The sequence below is a fragment of the Cicer arietinum genome, chromosome 6 (genome assembly GCF_000331145.2).
Source record: "Cicer arietinum cultivar CDC Frontier isolate Library 1 chromosome 6, Cicar.CDCFrontier_v2.0, whole genome shotgun sequence".
Taxonomy (NCBI): Eukaryota; Viridiplantae; Streptophyta; class Magnoliopsida; order Fabales; family Fabaceae; genus Cicer; species Cicer arietinum.
The window spans coordinates 51,692,470-51,711,616 of record NC_021165.2 but is presented as its reverse complement, the minus strand read 5'-3'; the positions used below and the strand labels follow the sequence as shown (position 1 = coordinate 51,711,616).

Genomic DNA, 19,147 nt, shown 5'->3' with positions numbered 1-19,147 from the left:
TGTTTCAATCTCTATTACTTTCCACCCAGAAAGTAACAACAACACTTATCTAACTTTGATAGGATTCAATACAATCTAAACAAACTATAAAGAAACTCTTATAGTTTGAGTTTTTACAATAAGATTGTGTTTTTTTTACAGAATCTGAGATATCTCAACTCTTGTTTGAGATTTGATTCTTTACAAAGAATTCAGTAATAATCAAGCAACCTGATATGAGACTTTAGAACTGCTTCTTCTTTGCGATATTTGAGAACTTCAAGTATGTGTATGTGATTGATTTGTGGGATTTTACAGCACTTGAATTTGTTGTTGTATTCCTGGATATTGGCCTTCTATTTATAGGCTTTAGATGCATTTAATGAATATCAAAAAGAGCTGTTGGTAGTGCTCTGTATTTTTTACTGAAACCAATATTTCAGAATAAAAATAATCCAGCATTGAATTGATTTAAAACTGCTTTGACTATTCTGTTACAGCTTTTAAATCAGTTTTGTCTTCTAGTTAAAGAGCCTTTTAAGTTTTTCCCTTAATCTTGGACGGTACAGTTTTGATCTTGAGTCTTGAATGTATCCAAAAAAAGTTTGGAGAAAGATTATAAACCATTGCAGAAGAGAACAGACTGCTGCTGGAGTTGTGCAGAAAATGGAGATTGATTATCAATCTGGATTTGTCATTTTGATCTTTCTGGAAATTTGATGATCAATCTAGAGTTTCTGTTTTGATCATTTTGGATGTCCTTTGTAATGTTTTATCATATATCAAGGTTGATCAAACTTTCTTGACAATTTGATTTTAGAGTTCCAAACTGTTTTACTTTGACTGTTTTGAGTCCTTTTATTTTAGTGATATGATATCCTTTTTGAGCTAGGATGAATCCTAATTGTTCCTTGCCATGTACTAATTCTATTCGAATGAAATTCCAAGGCAGAATCTTTGTTAAAGAGGTGGAGAATGATTGGTCAATATGTTGTGATGAACATTCTTAAAACTGGAGATCATTCTCTGTATTTATGCAGAATGTTTTCGTTGCTGTCTTTTCTGCTTTGCTTGATTCTATTCTTAATTAAATTCACTCAAAAGCACAAGTTAAATTAACATAACATTTTAGAATCATAATTAACTTTCTTAATTAACCTTTGTTTATTTCATCAAAACTTTAAATATGGAGTTTGTCTCAACATATAACTCACATTCAGAAAGTAAAACATTTCACAATCTCATAATCCCACATACACATTACACTAATTAGAAAAATAATAAACAATTCACAATCACAAAGTCACAATTCATACACTAAAGTTCACAATCTCCATTCCCACACTTAAATCGTTCACAATTCACAAAGTCCCAAATACAATTCACACAATACTACTAGTTCACAATCTTAAATTAAAAAATTTCACAATTAACAAATAGTAGAAGAGGAAAAAAGTAAGAATATGAAAAATATAAGAAGCATATTGAGATAGTTTGAGGACCAAGACCAAGAGGTGACGCTGGCGGCTGGCCACTGCGATTGTGAAACGAGACGGAGAAGCAGAAAGAGACGAGCAGCGGCGCTGATAATCACAGAGGAGGGAGACCACATATTGGAGATGTGAGAAGATAAGGTTTGAGTGAGAAATCGATGTGTCTCGTGGAAATCACAAATATAAGGGGGATGAGAGGGAGAAACGAACATCAAGCGAAAGACAATGACGTCGTGTGGATGTCGACCAGAGGCCGCAAGCGAGAGGGCTGAGAGGAGAAGACGAGAGAAAGTTAGGGAACAAAGATAAGATATGGAGAGTTGAAGAGAAGAGACATCAATCGGAGCAGAGAATTGAGATAAGAGAGGGAGAAAGGCAATGTCAAATCTAATAAGTTTCTCCAAACTTGAAAGTTTAGGGATATTTTAAAAATTTATCAATTTTATTTTAGTAACCTATGATTATTATTTATAAAGATAAAAAATAAAAATATAGGGGATGTTGTGGTCCATGCGACTTTCTGAAAAGGTTTGCCACTGCTCTCATATACTACAAAGTAGAATGGTACCACATTTATTAAAAGTGTTACATTGTGAAAAACATATCATTAGCATTGCATAATTGAATACTTGTGGCTAAGTGATATGAGTTTACGTTTTCACGATTGAAATTATTAAATGATCATTGGTGTTTATCCTCATGTGGAAATTAAAAAAAGTAAATGATCATTGGATATTTGTCAATAGGTATGATTAAATACATATATGAATATGTATAAATAAATGAACATGTGAATATGTTAATTAAAGTATATATATGAATATGAGCATGTCTTATGATTGAATTCATATGCATGATGATAGTAACGTAATTGCACGACTTGTGGTTCTATGTTTTACATTTTAACATGATTCGATTACTTATCTTTTATTGATTTTGTTTGGCGTTGCGATGACACAAATGTTCAACATATGGCATATAAGGAGTAGTCACTTTATGTTGCTAACATTTCCTAGGAGAATTTGTTATTGGACTTCTTTACTTATTATTTAGATGTTATGTTGTTTTGTACTTTATGTAACGTCTGGACGAGATTTGCGCTCTGACAGGTGACATCAGGGAAGAAAAAATTATTATTTTGGCGCATTTGGATGTATTTTAAGATTTATGCTATGAAATACTTTTGAATTCTTCCATGAATGTGTGACATGAGACATGTGAAGCCTTTAAACTTTAAGATACAAAAAAGATTTTGAAAATTTTAATTTTTCATTGTTTTCTAAAATAAGTATGGATGAATTAGACTTTAAAAATAAGCATGAGTTTTATGTATTCACAATATGACTATTGCGCCTTTCTGAGAACCATTGGATGTCAATAACTACAATAGTTTTTTTTTCCTTTTCAAGAGCTATAATCATAATGTTGGTGTTTTTTCCGAGGGAAAATGACATTGGTGCACTCTAATGTTTGAAATTTGAATTACTTGCCAAAATATCCTTTTCTGAGAGTTTGGGTCGCCAATATAGGTGTCTTTAATTTTCAGGTGTTTAGATCCTGGAAATTGCTTAGGGTTTGTGTTCAAGATCTATTTTAAAGAAGAAGAAGGAGAAGGTAGAAGAAACTTCATTAGAGCAAATGAAGAGAAATCTTTAGGTCATAACTTTAAAAGGATCCATTGTGTCTCAAAAGAAGTAAAAGGCATTGGTTTTTACCACTAACAAGACTATATCTCATGTTAAATTTGTTTTACCTTCAGCATTTAAATTTCCCTCATCGCTAATCTTTTGATAACCTCATGATATCAAATCTTTAGAATCATCTAATGATAAGATTCCTCTGATTAAAAAGTAAAAGATTCGAACCTATGTTGGGTTCTGTAATCATCAACCTAGAATCATCCTCACCTATAGAACACTCTGATCCACTTTTTGATTCTATTTTCATCTCTTAACTCTTCATTTCACCAGATAACTCGTTCTTATGATAGAAATTTCATTTAAACCTCCATCTTCCCCCTCAACACACCAGACAAACCAACCTCATTAACGCATTTCTTCACCTCAAACAAACATTTTGGACCTATCGTGTCAACTAACAAGAGAAGTTCTTGAATGAACGAAATTCATAATCATCTTATTCATTAACATTAATTAGACCACCATAGCACGAAATCATACTCATAAATATGTTGCTGCCTTACCTACTTATTTCTTATATTCCAAACCTAGTAAGTAGTTGATTAAACATGTATGATCTTCTAGTCTAAAATCTTAAGATATTGTTGAGATCTCTTCACTATAGAATGGCCTAAATGACTACTCTTTGTATAGACGATGAGAAAAAAAGAATAACACAAGGTGTTTGTTCCAGTTAGAGCTATAAGAAGTTCTCGCAAGGCTCATGTTGTGTCAAATTGGTACGACAAGCATCAAAAGCTATAGGATTTTGTGAATAGAGAAAGGCATTATCCTAGATGAATGATACGTTGAATGAATCAAGGAGCCATCTCCTTATCCATCAAAGGCTAGTGTATTTGCAGATATTAGCCTTCATGACATTTTCCAACCAAAGGCATGAAGATTCACCAAATGCTTTGGCTACCATACTCTCTAAGCTATCCTAAAACCCTTAGGTTTATTTAGGCACTTTTTCATTTTGTTAACATATACCTTATTTTGTTTTGATTGAAATATATCTTTTGGTTAACAATTTTTTCCTCAATGTCTATTATTGTTATTATTTGTTTTATAAAACAAAATATCCATGACTTATATGTGTTATTCTTCCCAAACATTTTTGTCTGCTGACGTACAGGAGAGAAATTTTTATGAAGAACAAAATACCAAGAAAATAACAAAGTCGTAAGCAGTGTTATGCATACATAAACTCTGATGTACTATACAACTAAAACATTAATTCTCACTTAGATTAAAATTAAGAACAAAATCAATTGAAAATGAATGACATTTAGGAATCATGACATAGGTGCAGCCATAGGTAATTGCTCGTAAAAAATAAGTGATTGAGGTATGTGTGTAGGTACAAGTATCATAGTACTCACCGTGTCTTGCACTCCGCGTAACATTAGATATGTTTATATATATATATACACACACACACAAATATCAACAAAGATATAAACTTTATTGTGACTAATAATATTTCGGCTATCAATCTTATTATACAAATAAAATCACAACAAAAATTGATCGAATTTATCTTAATTTTTTGGATGGAATAAAATATTCCATAACTTAAACATATATAAAGTTAACAATTAAATTTTTTTTAAATGGTTATTGGTTTGTAAATTTTGTTTTTATTCAAATATATTTGTGTTTAGTCAATTATCTAACTTTCTTTGTTGTTTTGTTTCTATAAATATCACTAGATCAAAGAAATATTTGCATGATTCAATATAATTTTGGATAATTTAAATATTTATTTCATGATTTTCATGATTTATTATAGAACTTTGAATATTTTATTATTTGTTTCAAAGTTATATGGTATTTTGTGATTTAACAATTTATTTTAATTTAAACATGGGTAACAGGTATAAGTACTTAGGTTTCCAGAAGGTACATGTACAAGAATTAAAATTGATATCCACGATGGTACAAGTATTTTTTTTTCCTTCCATTTATGGATACAAGAACAACTACTATAGTATCCTACCTATTGTCATCCCTACCCAAGACATCAATATCACCTAAAACTAAAATTGCCACGACACCAATAAAAGTTATATATCATATTATTGAAAAGATTTTATATATAATTTATTTGTAATGGACCCCTCAATAAAACATGTGAAGATTCACCACTGGTGATGGAAAACTCAATTTTGTGTTTGGAATTCAAAATAAAGTTAACAACTTCACAAGAAGTTCAAACTTGAAGAATCTAATCTCATGCATTGCATTTGTGCCCTTGGAAAATATGAATCTAGTAAGAAGGTAGATCAAAAGGTGTACATAGGTATAGTTAACAACTTCAAGGCCCAATATTATTTTTAGCATCTGGTTATGTGCTAGGTTCCAATCTGATGATCCTAGAGAATCATATGTATCTGCTGTTAAAATAATAATTAGATATTTTAAAGGAACTATATATCTTGATTTGTTATATAATTTTTACGCAAATAGTAGTATAAAAGAGTATCATATCCACATCAATTAATTTAACAATCACTAGACTAATCAAGATTTTATATTATTTAGTCTAATGAAAATTTATGCTTAATTCACAGTAACTAAAATGTAATAGAAACACAAGAAATAAATTAAGAATATCAATACAAAATTTATCCAATAGAGAGAACACATAGGGTCATAGTTTTCCTTGTGATTTCAATATCTCAAATTCTTGTTTTATATGAAGCCTTAATTGTCCTGCTAATCATCAATCTATCTTCTAAAACTATTTATAAAGATTGGTCATTCAATGAACAATTATTTTTTTTTAAAATTAATTATTTGATTGATAATACAAAAAATATAATTAAGAGAAAGAATAAAGAACCAAAATATTGAATGTTTGAACGATTAGTATCTATGTTTAATTGTTAGATGGGGAGTAGAACTCAGGACCTCCTTATCACTCTAATCCCTATGTTCCTCCCCCAAACCACCTTATTAGTGGAGATATGAGAGTATGAAACACGATATGGTCAATATATTTGACTTCAAAGAGTATGAAACACGATATGGTCAAGATTTGTAGAATATTTGAAGAAGATTTGACCAAGATTTATCTATAACAAAATATGAATAAAATCAATCTAAAGAATTTACAAAAGTAATCTAAACAAAATACGAACAAAATCAATGTGAAGAATCTACAATCTCAATCTAAACAAAATAGGAACATAATCAATTTGAAGAATTTACAAACGCAATATGAACAAAATGCAATTCATAATTAAACAAAGATTAAATTGAACCCAAGTTTTAACTATAAATAGATACTCAAGGCTGAAAAAGAAAATAATCGAAAAGCATAAAAGAGTAGTCGTAGAGTTCAAATAGAGAAACACTTGTTCGAATGAGAAATATTCTTTGAGTGTTCTTTTCTTAGAGTGTGAGAGTCATTATTATTATCAGTTTTGTTAGAAGCAAACACTTAAAGTTCCAATCTTTTGTATTGATGATTCTTCATCATATGCATATTTTTCATTGTTTTTAGTCTTATTTATCTTTTATTCATTAGTTAATTTAAGGAGTTATCTGATATATTTTGTTAATTTTATTTATTCGCTTTAATGAAATGTTTATGTTCTTATTTCCTTGATTAAATAGAGATTTTTCGGAGTTTTGCATTGTTACTTTGTTTTAATGCAGTGCTGAATTTTGGTGAGAAATCAACATGACCTATGTTGCGTATTTCAGCCATATCGTGAGTTGTAGATGTCCAATTGAAGTCAAACCAAATGCAACTGAAAGCTATGAAGCATAGCTACAACTTTGATGAAGGCATTGAAACCAACTTCGGAATCAAAAGAGGAGAAACATGCACTAAACTCCAGACAAAAGATGTTGTGCGCTTGGAGCGCGTCTGAAGTGCATTTCGCGCTGAAGCCACTGCCAATCTGCACCGAAAGCGCATTTTGCACTGAAGCCACTGCCAATCTGCGTCTGAAGCACACGACATGCATCAAAACACATTAAAACTTATTTTTCTCACTTTGTAGGAATCTCTTTGACCATTGAGAAGTTGAGAGACTTGTGCCCAAGTAGAAAAATTCAAAGACGGTTGTTTCTAACACCATTTGAGCAGTTTTTTCAAGAATCATCCATGAATCTTTCTTATAATACTTCTCTAATTTCTATCTTTTCTATTTATGTCATGAGTAACTAAACCTTATTTGTTAGGGATGAGTGCAACAAGATGAAACACTTATTTTTCTGATTTGATTTCTATTTTACATAAATGAGTTTATTGAACTATTTTTCTCATCTTTGTGCTTAATGCTTTTTATTGCTTGATCAACATTAAAATGTTCTACGATTCGTATTTTGAAACAGGAGTGGACTTTACAAATGCTTGAGATGAGAAATTTATGAATTTGTAGTCTAGGGATAGATGCACGTCTTGAAACCAATTAAATTAGTTGCAAATGCAATAGTTTAACAAGAGAATTCTTGTATGGTAAGGCTTAATTCTAATCTTAAATCCACTAAGGAATTAAGGGTTACTTTTGAATTAAAGGTTATGTCACTAAGACATTTGAGCATGAATAATAAAGAGAATTCGATAATAATTCAATAAAGGAATTCAGTAACTAGGATCAAATTAGACACCAAGGTAGGATTCGAAGTGAAACTCATCCCTGACATTTTTTTTTAATTATAAAGGATCAATTTTATTACTGTTGTTAATTTTAAATATTATTTCAATCAATTTCGGAACTTTTTGTTCAAGTTTAGTAATTAAATATAATTCGATAGTAAAACACAATCCTTGAGTTCGACACTCTGTATTACCTTTTTAATTATTACTTGCAACGATTCAGTGCACTTGCTGAAACACTAACATCTATCCAACCCGATAGTGGTTTAGTGCCTTCTTTAATTTGGGGTTGTCAGGTTGTTTGGAGAAGACATGACTTGTAAGGTCAAAATGGTTAGTTCCTCAAAAGTCTGAGGTTGTCAGACTGACTTGGAGGATTAAATGCTTTGTAATTCAAGTTATTGGTGAACCAGGATAAATCTACATGTCGAACTAGTTTTTTTTATTTATTTATAAACTTAAAGGACGAGGAGATTACCTTCATATCCAGAAGAATTCAGAAGAATTGGTACATAAAAAGAAAACCTTTTCCTCATAAAGAATCCAAGCAATCCAATAGAGGAATGAATGAAAATTTTGACTAGAAAAACATTATCTGCTTTGGATGCAAATATCAAGTCAAAATGTCCAAATCTAGAGAAAGGGAAACGTTAGATGAAAGATTTCAGACCCAAGAAGAAGAGTCAGATGGCTACATGAGATGATTCTAATGAATCCTTTAACGATGAACAAGTAGATTTGGCTCTGATGGCTCATACCAACTCCGCCTCTAGATCCAACACAGATTTTGATTCTAGAAGTGAATCAACATATGAAAAAATTGAGGTATTTTCTGACTTTACTCGATCTAATTCAATTACTGTTATAAATAACTTCTTTAAAAAAAATAAGAATCACAAATTGTCTTTAAAACTGAAAACACTTAGAAAAGAAAATGCAAACCTAACTGAAAAAGTTAATGTGTTAAAACATCAAATTGTTGAATTTAAAACAGCAAATGCAACTCTGAAAACTGATATTACTAAACTTAAAATAGAAAATACAACTCTGAAATTGATATTGTTGAACTTAAGGCTGAAAATCTAACTTTGAAAAATAATCATAGTTTAACATCAATTGAAAATACCACATGTAACTCTGATAAGCATGAATAAGTATTTAAAGATTTTCTTGCTAATGGTATGCAAAAAAACAAATATGCTTCTATTATTTATGGAGTTAGCATAAATGGTAAAAGAGGTATAGGATTTGAAGAAAATGTAACTGAACCTAAACATATTCCCTCTGATATCTTGTGTATTGTCTGCTCTAAGAAAGGTCACTCAAAATTATCTTGTCTCATGTTAAATACAAGGAAAGACAAGAAGAAACCTGTCAAGAATAACAAATCAGGACCAAACAAAATTTGGGTATCTAAGAACAAAATTTTCTATGTTGCAGATGTCCTCATCAATCAAGTTAAAACACCAATCATGGTACCTGGAAAGTGGATGCTCGCAACATATGACGGGATAAAAATCTATGTTTCAAGAACTAACATTGAACAAATGAGGCAAAATGACTTTTGGAGGAAAGCAAAAAGGCGAGATCATTGGTCAAGGAACAATTGGTAATGGTCTTAAGCACAATTTTTTAAGTATTAGTCAGATAAGTGATAATAATTATGATATTATATTCAATCAAAAAACATGCAAGGCAATTAGTTAGAAAGATGGATTTGTACTCTTTACAGGTTATAGGCAAAACAACATTTATAAGATAAATATATTTAGTGTATAGTAACAAGAGGTTAAGTGTCTTATGTCAGTAAATGAAGACAAACTAATTTGGCACAAAAGATTAGGTCATGCAAACCTTAGATTAATTTCAAAACTAAATAAACTTCAACTAGTTAGAGGTCTACCTATGCTTAGTTACAAAACTTAAATTATGTGTGAAGCTTGTCAAAAAGGAAAACAAACAAATAACTCCTTTACTCCTAAGAAATCAGTCTCTACTTGAAAGCCCCTTGAGCTTTACATATAGATCTATTTGGGCCAGCGAAAACAACCTCTCTAAGTGGAAAGAAATATGACTTTGTTATAGTAGATGATTACATTAGGTGGACATGGGTAAAATTATTAAGAAGTAAGGATGAATCTCACACAATGCCTATCACATTTTGCAAACAAATAATTAATGAAAAAGGTCTTAAGATTGTAACAATTAGAAGTGATCATAGAGGATAATTTGAAAACAAGTTATTTGAAAGTTTTTGTGATGAGAATAGAATCTCTCACAACTTCTCATCTCATAGAACACCCCAACAAAGTGGAGTTGTAGAAAGAAAGAATTGATCACTCCAAGAAATGGTCAGAACCATGTTAAATGATATGAATATTTTAAAAAACATTTGGGCTGAAGCAATTAATATTGCATGTTATATTCAAAATAGAGTCTTAATTAGATCTATATTGAATAAAACACCATATGAATTGTGAAAAGGAAAAAGCCTAACATATTTTTTTATTTATTTAAATTTGGTTATACTTGTTATATGTTGAACACTAAAGATAACCTTGGTAAATTTAATTCTAGATCTAAAAAGTGTATCTTCATTGGATACTCTGAAAGATATGAGGCTTATTGAGTGTTTAATAGGGAAACTCATATTCTGGAAGAATCCATACATGATAAATTTGATGACAAACAACTTGACTTTAAAAATTCAAAGCAAGATGATGATAATGCAGGTATACGGGAACCAAAGGAAGCGGATTCATACAAACCAGCAAAACTTGACAAATCATAGGAAATAAGCAAATCAAAAGAATATGATAAATCTTCAAATGATGAATCCGATAAAGTTAGGAAAAATTAAGACAAATTAGAAGGAAGATCTAGATGGAAGTACAAGTTATCTCATCCTGAAACTCTAATAGTAGGAAGTGCAAGTGATCATTTGAGGACCAAACCATCACTAAAAGATACCACTTTGTTTGGCTTACTCTCATTAATTGAGCCTACCTCTATTAATGCATCATTTTAATATGATGGATGGATTCTTGCAATGCAAGAAGAGTTAAATGAATTTAAGAGTAATGATGTTTGAGATCTAGTACCTAGACCAAAGAAGAACATTATTGAAACCAAGTAGGTTTTCAAAAACAAGCTAAATGAAAAAGGTGAAGTGGTCAGAAACAAGGCAAGACTTGTTGCACAAGGTTACAGTCAAGAAGATGGCATTGATTATACTGAGACATTTTCTCTAGTATCCATGTTAGAAGCTATTTGTATACTACTTTCATTTGTTGCAAATAATAACATTACATTATTTCAAATGGATGTTAAAAGTGTTTTTTTTAATAGTTATATAAGTGAAGAAGTCTATGTTAAACAACATCTAGATTTTGAAAGTTCTAAATTTCCAAATCATGTTTTTTGTAAACTTAGGAAATCTTTGTATGATCTAAAACTAGCACCTAGGGCATGGTATGATAGACTTAGCATCTTCTTGCTTAAAAATAACTTTGAAAGAGGTATATAATGCAATTTTTAGAAAATAAATAGGATATGACATTCTTATTATTACAATTTATGTTGATGACATTATTTTTGGATCTACTAAAGGTCATTTTCACCAAAGAATTTTGTATATTGATGCAGCTTAAATTTCAAATGATTACGACGGGAGAACTTAAGTTATTCTTAGGGATACAAATTTAGCAAAGTAAAAAAGTTATATACATTCATCAAACTAAATATACAAAAGAGCTTCTTATGAAGTTTAAGATGTGTGATTGCAAACATATGGCTACACCAATGCACCCTACTTGTTCACTTGAAAAAGATGATTGAGGCAAAAAAGTTAACCAAAAAACATATAGAGGAACGATAGGATCCATAATTTACCTTACCGCTTCCAGACATGACATCATGTTTAGGGTATGTCTATGTGAAAGATTTCTAGCTGACCCTAGAGAATCACATTTAAATATTGTTAAAAGAATCCTTAGATACCTAAAAGGCACTACCAACCTTACCTTGTTCTATAAGAAATCTCCTAAGTACAAACTGAGTGGATATTGTGATTCTAATTTATGTTAGAGATAAACTTGAGAGCACTAGTTGCAACTGCACCTTTCTAGAGCACAACTTAATATCTTGGCCAAGTAAGAGACAAAACACTATTGCAATGTCAACATAAGAGGCTGAATACATTTTAGCAGCTGGCTATAGTTCTCAACTAGTTTGGATGAATCATCAACTTGAAGACTACAAAATCCTAGAATCCAACATTCTCATCTATTGTGATAACACTTATGTCATTTGTCTAATAAAAAACCATAGATCAAACACGGCTTCAATAGGGACTTTGTTCAAAAAAGGGTACTAAACATTCAGTTTGTAGATACTAAACACCAATGAGGTGACATATTCACCAAACCACTACCTAAAGAAAGGTTTGACTTCATAAAAAAACCTAAACCTTACCTTCATACCTGACTGATGTTGTGATAACTTTAAAGAAGTTTAGTATTACATTCTTTTGTATATTTTCTTGTAATATGTTATGTTCATGTTATTAAAAAAAAAAAAACAAAAAATGAAAGAAAAATAAAGTCTCACTTTCAAGTCTTTTTGTCTGATAACCAAAGGGGGAGAAAAATATTTGATAAAGTGGGAAGAAAATGATACTTACACTTAGGGAGAACCCTAAGATATGGGGAGTCAAAGAAATATAAAGAAAAGTTGTTGTAAAAAATACAAATTTTGTCATCATAAAAAATTTGGAGATTGTTGGAACCAATTCGATTTTCTATTTAGAGTTTTTATGATAATAAAAGTATGAAAGAAGATATGGTCAAGATTTGTAGAAGATTTGATCAAGATTTATCTACAACAAAATATGAATAGAATAAATCTGAAGAATTTACAAATGCAATCTGAACAAAGTACGAACAAAATCAATATGAAGAATTTACAATCTCAATTTAAACGAAATAGGAACATAATCAATTTGAAGAATTTACAATCACAATATGAACAAAATATAATTTTAACTACAAATAGATACTCAAGGACTAAATTGATGCCAAAATTTTAACTACAAATAGATACTCAAGGCTGAAGAAGAAAATTATCGAAAAATAGAAAAGAGTAGTCTTAAAGTTCAAAGAGAGAAACACTTGTTCAAATGAGAAATATTCTTTGAGTGTTCTTTTCTTAGAGTGTGAGAGTTGTTATTATTATTATCTTTGTTAGAAGCATACACTTAAAGTTCCAATCTTTTGTATCCAACCTAATATTGGTCTAGTTCCTTATTCAATCTAGAGTTGTCAGGTTGTTAGAAGAAGACTTGGCTTGTAGGGTCAAGTTGGTTAGTTCCTCAAAAGTCTAGGGTTGTCAGGCTGTTTGGGAAGACTGACATGGAGGGTCAGGTGCTTTGTAATTCAAGGTATTTGAATTAGTGGGTTAAAGCCTTATGAATAAGGGGACTGGATGTAGCCAAGTTAGTGGTGAACCAGAATAAATCTACGTGTCAAATTTTGTATGCTTTCATTGATTTTTGCCACTGAATCTGATTGCTTCTACTCCAAGTAAGTCACCAACACCGAACTAGTTTTTTTTATTTATTTATAAATTATCAATTTTGGCTAACACAATTCAACCTCATTCTAATGTTTGCACCTTCACTTATAACTCCAAACAATAGGATAGTTTAATTGAGATAACCGATTAGAATAAAAATAAAATTAAAAATAAAATTAAGGCATAACAAAAAGGTATATAAATCACAAGATCCACCAAAGACCCTAGAAAAGAGTTTAGTTTCTCATTGACATATAGTAAATGAAATAAAAAAATAGAAGTGCTCATCAAGAGAGAAGAAATAAAACCCTAAAAGGAGTATGAATTTGTGCTCAAAAGTTGGAAACACTTTAATCTAACTCCAAACACTCCAGCAACTCCAAAGTATTTATATTTTGTGTCCAACCCAATAAAGGTTTAGTTCCTTATTTAATTTGGGGTTGCCAGGTTGTTAGGAGAAGACATGGCTTTTAAGGTCAAAGTGGTTAGTTCCTAAAAAGTTTGGGGTTAGGCTATTTAGGAAGACTGGCTTTGAGGATCCGATGCTTTTTAATTCAAGGTATTTGAATTAGTGGATAAAAGCCTTCTGAATAAGGGGGACTATATGTAGCCAAGTTAGTGGTGAACCAGGATAAATCTATTTGTCCATTTTTTTATGCTTTCATTGTTTGCTGCCTCTAAACCCGATTGCTTCTTATTTAAGTATTTCAAAAAAAACCAACCAGCCTTAATCAAATTAGCAAAAAGTTATCAACTTTTTCAAACATAATTCAACTCCCTTGTCTCGTGTTTGCACCTTCAATTGGCATCAGAGCTTTATCTCAAGGCTAAGCAATTTACAGTGTTTGAGAAAAGATTCAAGGGTTCAATATGGCTTGATTCAGTGAATTAGCAAATGATGAAATGATTTTTTAAATAAGAATCACAAATTATCTTTAAAAATAAAAGCACTAAAGAAAAAAATGCAAACCTAATTAAAGAAACTATTATTTTAAAGAATCAAAGTGTTGAAGTTAAAATAGAAAATGCAACTCTGAAAACTAATATTATTGAACTTAAGGCCGAAAATATAACTCTGAAAAGTAATTATAGTTCAAAATCAATTGAAAATGCCACATGTAACTCTGATAAGCATGAAGACATATTTAGAGATTTTCTTTATAATGGTATGGAAAGAAGTAAGTATGCATCTATGATTTATGGTGGTAGTAGGAATGGTAAAAGAAGAACAGGATTTCAAGAAAAAGTAATTGAACCTAAGTTTGTTACCTTTGATGATTTATGTACTATTTTCTCTAAGAAATTTCACACTAAAATATTTTGTCCTATGCTAACCAAATGGAAAGACAAGAAACCTTACAGAACTAACAAACCAAGACCCAACCAGATTTGGGTCCCAAAGGATAAAATTGTTTTTGTTGCAGATCTTCTAAGCAACCAAATTGAAACATCAATCATGGTGTATGGTCAATGGATGCTTGCATTATATGAAAGGGAAAAAGGTCTATGTTACAATCCCTAAAAAACAGAAGCCAAGTGACTCTTGGAAGAAAGCTGAAAGGCTAGATGATCAGAACCAGAATTATCAGATGAACCAGAAATATCAGAAAAATCTGGAGTATCAAAATAAGATAAACTTGGAAAGAAATCACACATATCACCAGAAGCAAAACTTGCAGAGAGATCAAACATATCAAGAAAACTGGAACTACCAAAAGAAATAAAATTACTAGAAGCACCTGATACATCAAAAGAAACAGAAGTCTTAGATGAATAATCAAAATCAAGAGACTTCTCTAAATAATTCAATCAAATACATCAAGACTACAAACCTGGATGGAAATTAAAATCCCATAATCCAAAACCTCTAATTAGAGAAAATGTATTTCGGAATCTAAAAATCAGAAAAGATGAACTAAAAGAGTTTTTAGAGTAATGTAGAAACAAGTTGATTTCTAGGTTGTATTTTCTCTAATTTGTATTTATCTTTTTCTGATATTATGTTTATTGTGATAACAATTAGTTCGATCTTAAAAATTCAAAGCAATATGAGTATTTTGCAGGTTCTTAAAACTTAGAGGAACTAGGAGAATCACATAACCTGAACAGTTCAACAAAAGCAGAATACAAGTTTTTTTTTTCATAAACAAGTAGAAACCACCAGAAACAAAATTAGTGTTTTGGTTGTATTGATTTCACTCTTCAATTATCTTATTTATATTATATTATATGACAAACACATTGACCTTAAAAAGTCAAAGCAAGTTAAGGATATTGCAAGTTAAGGATATTGCAAGTTAAGGATATTGCAATTTTACCGGAACTAGAGGAAGTGGATGTAGACAAACTAGATAAATCTGAAAAATATGAGGATACAAGCAAATTAGAAGATTGAAAATCTTCAGAGGATGAATCTGATCAAGTCAAGATAAGTTAGAAGGAAGATCTAGATGGAAGTACAAGTCATCTCATCCTGAAACTCTAATCATTGAAAGTGCAAGTGATCCTTTAAAGACCATATCATCACTAAAAGATACCACTTGACGAATTGCTGGTAGAAAGCAACCCCACTGCTTTTGGAAAGTCAATGAAAAGACCTACACCGGTTGGAGAATTTACCATAACCTTGATATGAGACATTTTGGGAAGAGCCATAAGAATCAAAATAGATGTACCTAATGAGCCCAAGGGCCAGATGGTCACTTGCCTGAAAGAGTCTGTCAACATATTTGCATGGACTGAAGTAGAGATGCCTGACATAGATCCTGAAGTCGCTTGCCACAAGCTAACTATGCACCTCGAATGCCCAACCAATAGCCCAACGTCGTAGAAACATTCTCCAAGGAAGGTTGAAGCTATTAAAACGGTTATTTCCAATTTACTTGCTGCAAATTTTATTTCAAAGGATAAGTAGATCATTTGGCTCTCCAAAGTTGACCTCATTAAAATATCTAATAATAACGGGTGTCTATGTGTTGACTATACCGATCTTAATAAAGCATGTCGCGAAGACGTGTACTCCCTTCCCGATATTGATACCCTAGTTGACAGTTCATCCAGATTCAAACTGCTTTCTTTTATGGATGCTTATCTAGATACAATCAAATTCTCATGCATCTCAAAGATCGAGAAAAGACAGCTTTCATGACCGAGTCATGGAATTATTGCAACAATGTAATGCCCTTCTAACTTAAGATCGTCGACGCCACCTATTAGCGCATGATGAACAAGGTGTTGTAAAACAATTAAGGAAAATGCTAAAAGTGTATATGCACGACATGATAGTCAAGTTTGAAGGCTATGCCGACTATGCGTCCCATCTATATGAAGTCTCCAAAAAAGTTCAAAAACAAAACATGAGGCCAAATCTCGAGAAACGTGCTTTCAAAGTATGAGCCAAAATATTCTTGGGATTATACCTAATTGAACGATGAATCGAAGCCAACTCAGATAAATGTAAAGCATTCACGACAATGTTGACACCAGACACTAAAATAAAAATCCAAGTCCTTAATAGCATGCTTGCAGCCTTATCAAGATTCATAGCTAAATTCGCAAAACACTATCTCCCTTTTATAAGATTTTAAGGAAAGAAACATCCTTCCAGTGGACATATGACTATGACCTCACATTATTCTGACTGAAAGAAATCCTTTCTCAACCTCAAGTTCTATCTCGATTGATCGTTGGAGTGACACTTTATCTATACATGCCTGTCTCATCAGAGGAAGAAAGTGCAACTTTATTTTGAGAAACAATCAAAGGACAAACACATGTCTAATTTGTCAACAAAGCATGACAAGCCCCTGAGCTTATATACCAAAGACTGGAGAAAATCGATTTAGCATTACTCGTCGCAATCAAAAGACTAAGACAATATTTTTTAGCTCATACAATCGTGATCAGAACGGATCAACTAATTCGACAAATCCTTCATATACCAGATCTCGTATGAAGAATGAAGAAATTGACACTTGAGCTCTTGAAGTTCGATATCACCTTTGAATCTAGGAAATCCATAAAATCCCATGTCCTCACCGAGTTCATTCGAGAAATGACGCCTACGTCATCCAAACCAAGGATCAAGTGGACCATAATCGTCGATGGGTCCTCCAACTCTAAAATAGTTGGAGTCGACACACTCCTTTAAAACATCGAAACCCCCTTTACTTTTTCATTTACAGCCTCTAACAATCAAGCGAAATACGAGGCCTGAGTCGCCAGACTATGATTAGCGCATGAATTTGGAGTTGGCGATGTCACGTTGAACACGGACGCACAACTCGTCTCCAAAATAAAAGGACATTACCAAACAAAGGACCAAAATCTATCATTCAAAAGTCCATACACTCTCTCGGCATAAAAGAATATGTGACGACAACAAACTTCAAAGAAACCCTTCAAGAACACAATTGAATGATGACAATCACATAGGCGAAACCCTATTCAACCACGGGCAAAACCCCCCATTTCGACTAACATACAGAACTGAGGCAGTCGTTCTTATCAAACTTGGAAAATTGAGTTGTGTTGGACTTTAGTCCTTTGAATCCTAATTTTGACATAATTAGCAAACATACAATGTTCATACATCATATGATAAATCTAACATTTCAATTGAGCAAGATTTCAGGAACACCAATTCAATCCCACACACTTGAAACAAATTGCTTGGAGCACAAGAAATCAACAAAAGTTGAATTTTGACTGAGTAAATCGATTGGGAAATCGATTTCATAACAAGGGTGTAAGGAAATATAAATGTTTGTGATTGTATAATCGATTGGGCAATCGACTGACTATATTAGAAATGAAAATTGAACAAGTCAGTGGCAACCTGGTTTACAGGTTAATCGATTGACAAATCGATTGGGAAATCGATTGTACAAGTCACAGTGACACTCCAGTTTTAAGGGTAATCGATTGGCAAATCGATTGCTTAAGTACTATTTGCAAAATAACTTCACCTGTGACAAACACAATCGATTAGACAATCTATTGTGTGAATTTCAATCTAGTTAAGTTTGGTTGCAATCGATTGGGAAATCGATTGAACTAAACATCTGGTAAGAACTTTTCAGAAAAACAAATACCAAATCGACTGGCACTTCGATTAACATGAAATTAACTGAGTCACTGTTTTGAAACACAATCGATTGGGAAATCGATTGAAACAAACTTTTTGAAACACAATCGATTAGGGAATCGATTGAAACAAATGTTTTGATATCACAGTGAATTCCCAGTTTGTGGCCAAATCGATTATGCGTATTTGTGAATCGATTTATTCTGAAAAGTGCTTTAAAAGAATCGATTGGTAAATCGATTAGCTTATATAGTTTCAAGATTAAAGAAAAACAAGACTCGCGATAATCGATTGGCAAATCGATTACACATGTTTTATAACTTTAATAAATCGATTTAGTAGTTGTTTTTCTGAAACTATATAAACTGTTTTTCAATCTTTTTCAAACAGAACCTTGATCATAACTTTCATAATTCTGAGAACTCAAGATAACTTCAAATAACAGATCACAATACACTTTGTTAACAATCTGATACTGCTTTTTCAGATCAAGATCAAAAGACTATCCATAATCATTGAGAGTTGAAAAAGTATTCTTGAGAGAAAAGACAATGTCCTCATGAACAATCATTGAATATCCAGATTCGTGAGAAGACACTTTGAACAAGATTGAAGACTTCTTTTTGTACTTCTTTTAATCTGTCTGTAACAATACTTTGAAACGAAACAAAAGCGAGAAAGCCAGCTAGAAACTGGTGGCTACCTTCTTGGGTGAGAGGTCTCA

At 31.6% G+C, this 19,147-nt stretch overlaps 1 protein-coding gene across 1 annotated transcript in view; it reads right to left on the bottom strand.

Annotated features, from left to right (window-relative positions):
* The window catches only part of LOC101514712 (putative glycerol-3-phosphate transporter 1), a 28,405-nt gene extending 10,973 nt beyond the window's left edge, over window positions 1-17,432 (bottom strand). The window contains exons 1-5 of the mRNA XM_027335290.2: window positions 17,279-17,432; window positions 15,875-16,222; window positions 14,865-15,076; window positions 14,693-14,766; window positions 6,904-7,111 (exon numbers count right to left, since the gene is read on the bottom strand). Coding sequence (XP_027191091.1) covers window positions 6,904-7,111; window positions 14,693-14,766; window positions 14,865-15,076; window positions 15,875-16,222; window positions 17,279-17,432 — 996 coding nt within the window. The remainder of the gene's footprint in view (window positions 1-6,903; window positions 7,112-14,692; window positions 14,767-14,864; window positions 15,077-15,874; window positions 16,223-17,278) is intronic.
* Between the last annotated feature and the right edge of the window lie 1,715 nt (window positions 17,433-19,147).